This window comes from Arachis duranensis, chromosome 9, assembly GCF_000817695.3.
Source record: "Arachis duranensis cultivar V14167 chromosome 9, aradu.V14167.gnm2.J7QH, whole genome shotgun sequence".
Lineage (NCBI taxonomy): Eukaryota > Viridiplantae > Streptophyta > Magnoliopsida > Fabales > Fabaceae > Arachis > Arachis duranensis.
Window position 1 is genome coordinate 3,023,826 of NC_029780.3, and position 7,855 is coordinate 3,031,680.

Genomic DNA, 7,855 nt, shown 5'->3' on the forward strand with positions numbered 1-7,855 from the left:
ATAATGATAAATTTTACAATATCAAACAAAAAATATTCTATAATTGTTTTACTACTATCAGTATTTTTTTATTTAGTATTATTTTAGACGATAACATTTTATTACTTATGACTCTATTGTTATGTATGCTCAGTTTTTTATTTAACTTTGTTTTTTCTAAGGAATCAATAATTTATATTATAACAAAATTATAATAATAAATTAATATACAAAAATTATACTTATAAATTTTAGCATAGTCAAACAAAAATTTTTTTTTATACAAAACCAAAAATAAAATTTTATAAAAAAATATAATTATATATTTAAAATATTTGATTACTAAAAAACTCTAAACAAAAAAATAAAGAATAGAATTGTAAAAAAAAAATAAATTCAATCAAAATGTAATTTTCTGAATGCACGAGCCAAAACTACTTTTCGAATTAATTCTTTACCACCTAGTACTTTTCGAATTCACCAGGCAAAACTACTTACCCCATCAGCATCAATAATAGAAAAATCTAATAGCTTACGGATAATTTTAGATTTCTTTCTCACATTCTGGAAAGCAATGTTTAACTGTTTCTTAAACTAATCCACATTTAGAACATGCATTTGAAGCAGCAAGATGACGCCGAAGGCGAAATATTTCTGTCCAAAGAACCAAATACAAGCCAAGTCAAATAAAAAATAAAATAAATCTTCTAAAATAATAATACTAATAAAGTAATAAATGATATTTTAATTATATTTAAATTTGTAATATTTATTATTTGTGATTCTCACTATTTTCGTCCAAAAGTGATTAACATTTTTTTTAAAGTGACAATATAACTTTAGAGAAAATAGATCCTGCGAAAATTAAGGTTTAATTACTTTTTTGTTTCTTGTAATTTCACCAAATTTATAATTAAATTTTTATATTTTTTAATTGAATTTTTATATTATTTTTAATTTTATAATTAAATTCTTTATTTTATGTAAAAAACATTAAAATTAATGAACCAACTTAAATTTAATTAATGAGTCAACTTTTTACAATTAATGTCAATTATATTTTTTATATTATTTTAAATTTTATATTTTAAATCCTAAATCTTAAATTTATACCTTAAATTTTAATATTAAACCAATTCTCCAAAAATAAAATTAAAAAATAATTTTACAATAAAAAGTAATTAATATTGACTATTAACAATCAATTCTTTAATTTTTTTTGTATAGTTAAAAATTAAACCTACTAAATCATTGACAGTTACAGGATATTATGAATCATTTTAAATACCTTGTATTTATAACAATTTATATAAATTAAAAATAAAACAAATTTATAATAAGAATTGATTTAAGACAATACGATAAATTTGCTTTCAATTTAATCTAATTGTCATAAGAAAATAAGTAAATAAATAAATAAATAATAACATCATCACATCATTTCTCTTTTTATTTTATAATGAAACACTACATTTTAATTAATACCAGTCAATATTATTTATAAACTCTTCCCAAATTAATAAATTGTTATGAAGTTATTATTACAACTACAATAAAATGTTTTCTATACATGGACTTTTTAAGAAAAATGCACTATGTACAATTTTTATTAAGTATTTAATTTTGATACAATATTCGTAAAATAATTTTACATGTTACATTTAATTATGTAAGGGTGGATGTGGATTGAATATGATCAAAATTTGGTCTGTAAATTTTGGTTATATTCAATCCACGTTCATCCCTACATAATTGAAGGCAAGTATAAAACTATTATACAAACTGTGTATCAAAATTAAATACTTAACAAAATTGTACATATACCATTTTTCTTAAAAAATACATGTATGGAAAAAATTTGATTGCAATTGTAATAATAACTTCATAACAATTTATTAATTCGAGGAAGAATTTAAATAATATTGACTGGTATTAATTAAAATGTAGTGTTTCATTGTAAAATAAAAAGAGTAATGATGTGATGATTTTATTATTTATTTATTTATTTACTTATTTCCTTATGACAATTGGATTAAATTGGAAGTAAATTTATTGTATTATCTTAAATCAATTCTTATTATAAATTTGTCTTATTTCTAATTTATATAAATTGTTATAAATATAAGGTATTTAAAATTGTTTATAATATCCGCATTTATCCTTATGCAACATGTAAAACTATTTTATCTACTGTATATCAAAATTAAATACTTAACAAAAATTTTACCTATAGCATTTTTCTTAAAAAGTGCATGTATGAAATAATATTAAATATATTTATTTAAAATAATAAAAATAAAATAATATAACATATATAATCATTATTAGTTAAAATAAAATATAAAAAAATATTTATTTATTTATTTATTTATTTATTTATTTTTGTAAATTCGCGTATACTTAGATCGGATATACAAATATATACCGTAATCTAATTCTATTACTCCAGTTTTACTTCTATTTTTTTAATGTCAAAGAGTATCATTTTTATTACATTGTTACACGGACTATTTAAATTTTATCTCATTTATTTTCAAAAAATTTTCAAGAGTACATATTCTTTAAACAAAACTAATGTGGGAGCGTTGAAGAATTTATGTTATCTATATTTGTTTAATATTAAGCTTTTTTAATTGTCTGTCTCATATAAATTAAACTAAGTTTTGTTAAAATTAAATTTTTTTTATCATCCTATGTATTCTTCCAAAGTACAAGACACAGACTTTAAAGTTCGCCGTTTTTTATCGTGAAATTTGTCGACGGATGTAAACCTTAATTACAGGTTTGTTTTTAAAAATTAAAGTTGGTTTATTTATCTATTTTTTTTGCTGGAATTAAATATTTTATTTTATTTTAATATTAACTATCTGATACTTCTCTCTCTTAAAATTTAAAGCCTTGACTAAAAAAATATTAATTTTAAAATTTCTTTCTATTAATTATTATGTATAAGTCAACTTAAATATTAATTTAGTATTTATATTTTAATATAAATACTAAATTAATATTTAAGTTGACTTATACATAATAATTAATGGGATAAAATCTAAAAATTAATATTTTTTTAGTCAACACCTCAAATTTTAAGAGAGGAAAGTATCATAATTGGATAGTTAATATTAAAATAAAATAAAAATTATTTAATTCCATAAAATAAATAAAACAACTTTAATTTTCAAAAGCTAACCTGTGATTAAGATTTATCGCACCCATCAACCAACTACACAGTAAAAAATTTACAGTGAACGAGTTTCTATGTCTCTGTCTTGGAGAAGAATATATATGATGAAAAAAAAAATAATTCTAAAAAAGTCTAGTTTAATTTGGATGAAAAAAGCAGTTGAAATAGCTGAATATTAAACAGTACAGATAATTTCAATTCTTCAACATGACTGACAACGTTATCATCATCTCTGTCAAAAGAATACGCAAAAGTATACAATAATAAATCACATTATTTTTTTTAAGAACATGTACTCTCAAAAATTTCGTAAATAAATGAGATGAAATTTAAATAGTGCGTGCAATAACGTAGTAGAAATAATACTCTCTGACATTGAAGAAATAGTTATAAAACTTGAGTAAGTTGACAACGCTTATAAAATCTATCATTTGAAGGTGGCTGACAAAAAAAAATTGTAAAACTTGAGTAGGTTAACAGCACTTATAAAATCTGTCATTTGAAGTTGGCTGAGATACTGCAAACTTCACGTAATTTATAATCCAAACTAAATTTACAATTTATAATTAAATATAATTTACATTTGTAATTAAATATTTTTTATAATTAACTACGGGTTGTTTTGTTTGTATACAAAGCATTTGATAATAATAATAATAATAATAATAATAATAATAATAATATTTCAATTTTATTCATATACTTTTATTTATTCTCATTCATTAATAAATAGTTTATAATTTAATTATTATGCATCTTAAAAATACATATTAAGATTATTATAGTAAAATTTTTTAAATATTTTATTTTGTTAAATAAATAACAAACGTATTAAGAAAATTAAACGAACTTTGTATTTTTTTTATAAGTTATTTTAATTCTTATTTTTAACTTTATCTTACACACAATTTAAATTACATTAGCGAGATCAAGAAAAAGTGTGAGCGTCTGTTTGGATAGAGAATTATAAATTTTTCAAGAGAATTTAAAATACAAGGTAATTAAATTAAATTAATTTGCTTGTAGTAATTTATTTTTTTTTAATTTGGATAAACAATCAAATAATTGGACAAAAGAAAACAAAGAGTGAAATATATGCTTGTATTTTCTGTTATAATTAAATAAATTTATACTCTATCTTCATAGATAGGAGTTAAATCTCTCTTTTTTTTTTAACAATAAAAACACCTTGTTAAATTCTTTTAAAAAAATTGAAAAGATGACTTCTATAAATATTAAAAAAATAACTTTGACTACTTTATTTGGGTTGCACTGTCAGTATTTATTTTTAGTACTTTTATTTTTAGAATTTTGTTGGTAAAAGTGAAAATAATAGATAAAACAAAAACTAATTTTTTTATAAAATTTTAAAAATAAAAATACAAAATAAATAGATTATCAACTTTTAGAATAAACACTCAAATTAATCCCCAAAAAAAATGTATATTTGATATTTTGGCCTGCTAATTTTTTATTATTTAAACGTTTTCAAAAATTATTCTCATTGAACAAATTGATGTATTATTCGCTTTCAACCAATATTTAATGTTTATATTAGTAAAATAAATTTTTAATAAATTTTATTATAATATAATTAGATTCCAAATATACATTTTAAGATAAATTAACTCTCTTCTAATACTAAAGAGAAACCAATTTATCCAATAAAACTTTGTTGAGAACCAAAATTTCTAGAATATTTTAAAGATTAATTTGTATATTTAATATTAAAGTTTTTGAAACATTTATAATGGATGCGTTGTCAGTGTAAAATAGTTTTATACGTGCATCTAATTACGTAACAACACATTAATAAAAATAAAAACTTTTCACATTAGCCGCGTGGTGTAAAATATTTTACACGATCAATGCATCAAAATTAAACTATATTTTTAAATGTAAACTAAAAATGAATAATGATATTTGTTAACCAAGTCCAACCAAATTGGTTTAACATAATTAAAATTAGTTATGACTTATGACTAGTATTATTTCAAATTTTATTATTTAACTTAGGTAGATTTAGTTCATAAAAAAATTTAAATGTGTAGCATTATTAAATAAAAATGACATTTTTTCAAAAAAGGTAACATTAGCTAGTGTTGTAATAGACTTTATTAGACTTGATTTGGTAAAATTTTTTGAAGAGATGACTTTGCTTTTCATTTTATATTTGGTAAATAAAAAAGATCATGTGCTTGTATTTGTAGCTTTTAAAAGATCAAGTATTTTTGAAAGCACTTAAAGTTAAAATTGGATTGTACTTTATAAAATTTAAAAGTCTAATATAACCTCGTATGCTAACTAATTTTTAAATTTAATACTTATATTTATATCTATTATAATATTTTTAATTTTTAAAAGTTATTTTACCAAACACAATTATTATTACTTATATTTATTAAAAATTATTTTTAATTTAAATCATTAATCATAAATGTTACAACTTTTTTAAAAAAATCATCTTTTAAAAATTAGGCTTAGTCAAACCATTTTTATATTATAGGTTCTTACATATAAATACACCCATTGTGTTGATGAAAACACACATCTCCTTTCTTTCCATGTCTTATTGACCTTAAAAGAAAACCATGGTGGAACCACCATGGCAGCCAAAACAGCTAAGACTAGAGAATAACAACACAGATAGGATCAGTGCTCTCCCGAACACTGTCTTATGCTATATATTATCCTTCGTTCCTACCAAAACCACCGTGAGGACAAGTGCTTTGTCTCCACGGTGGCGCCACGTTTGGAAGGATGTTAAGACCCTCCACTTCTCCGATGACTCACATGAATTGTTTGACGAGACCGGGGAGTCCTTCAAACGTTTCTCTATATTCGTGAACAATGTTTTCAACCTGCACAACAATCCGCGTGAAATTCACGCGCTCCGCCTCTCTTGCGGTCACTCAAACAATGATCCTCTCAATGCTAGCTCAGTTGCGGCGTGGGTACGCGCCGCGATTGGGCCAAATCTCGAAGAGTTTGACCTTACGCTCTTTTGTAATGACGCGCGCGGTTTCGTGGTGCCACATAACATTCTCTCTTGCACCAAACTCGTCACGCTATCCTTGAGCGGTGGTGTTCACTTGCTGCCAAAACAGCCTCTAACGGTTGATTTGTTGTCTCTTAAGACACTTTCTTTGGACATCGATGATGTTGATTGGATCGATGGTATTCTTAGTAAGTGTCCTCAGATTGAAACCTTAAGCGCGTGCTTCACACTGAGGCAGCCAGTGAGGGTTTGCTTGCCACTCACACTGAAAAAGTTGAAGTTTGCGATTAAGAATCAAGTTGCGGCCGCGGTTGAGATACACGCGCAGGGACTTACGTACATTAGTATCGCCCATGCTGCTAGCCGTTTCAGTTACAGGGTTAGTGAAATGAACAACGTAAGGGAAGTGAGTCTCAACATGTATGCTACGCATGAGCCTATTGATGTTTTGATCAAGATTCTCATTGCGGTACGCAGAACAGAGATTCTAGCTCTTCATCGTTTTACAACAAAGGTAAATTTATTATCATATTCCCAACCATAATTTGGCCAAATTTTATATATTATATGTACATATATGTATGTATAGATTTAACTAGATGGTCTTTTTATGTAACATGCACATTTTTTTTCATGTGGTATTTTAGTTATGTATTTATAATTTAATTATCATTGTAACAATGTTATTTTTTTTTTCCTTTTTCACCCTAAACAGTGGTTGCTTCGTGCCCAAGTTCCAGTCTTTCCCGAGTTTCACCACTTGATTCGTCTAGAGGTTGTTCTTCCGTGGTTCAATTCAAGTTTCCTGATGAGCTTGCTTAGCAAATGTCACAAGCTTCAAGAACTGAAAATCGAAATTGATGAGGTTTTTTATTTCTTCCATTTGACATTATCATTTTAGTTGTATCATTGGGTTTGAATCTTATGAGTGGTTTTTGTCTCTTGTTTTCAGGAACTACCAATTGTTTCACAAAGTTGGATGAAACCAAGAAGAGATCTTCCTTGCCTTGCATCATACTTGAGCTATTTTCACTTTGTGGGATATAGAGGAATTCATGATGAGAGCAAAATTGTTGGGTATATTCTAGAAAGAGGACTTCTTTTGAGTACAATCATTATTGATCTTGAAAAATCTCTGGATGACGATACAAAGAATGATGTCCTCATGAAGTTGTTGGCCATGCCAAGGGGCTCTCCATTGTGTGAAATTAACATTTGCTAAGTTCATTGGATTTATGTACTTCTTTAAAGCATGAGCTTTGCAATTTGTTTGAGAAATAATTGCAAGTTTTCTTACTAGCTAATAAGAATACTCGGCCTAATTAATTTATGTGTGTAGGGCTATAAACTTTGGTTGGAGTATTTATGTATCTTTATCTTTTTAAATCAAATTATGTTTGGAAACTGAAATTATCTATTACTTCTGGTTTTTTATGTTAACTACATATCAGAAAATGACCAACATATGGTGAAGATTTTCGTCTAACTATTTTCCTTTCTTTTTTTTTTTTTCTGTCATGACTTGTAACTAATTGTGCACATATATAGATTGAAGAGTTAGTTAGTTAATTGAGTTATATTTAAACTAATTGTATTTATCTCTAGGTAGCAGTTCCACTTAGATAGAGTATATATACATAAAACGTGTTATGTGTAAGGTTGCTGATCAACTATTTTTTCATCTCCTCTGTAATTTT

General features: G+C 24.5%; 1 protein-coding gene across 1 annotated transcript; it reads left to right on the forward strand.

The window, feature by feature from the left end:
• Positions 1–5,705: 5,705 nt before the first annotated feature.
• On the forward strand, positions 5,706–7,562 carry LOC107463881 (FBD-associated F-box protein At4g10400). Its single transcript, XM_016082763.3, has 3 exons — positions 5,706–6,672; positions 6,874–7,023; positions 7,111–7,562. The coding sequence occupies exons 1-3, from the start codon at positions 5,752–5,754 to the stop codon at positions 7,378–7,380; spliced, it is 1,341 nt and encodes a 446-aa protein (XP_015938249.1). The 5' UTR covers positions 5,706–5,751; the 3' UTR covers positions 7,381–7,562.
• The last annotated feature ends 293 nt before the right edge of the window (positions 7,563–7,855 follow it).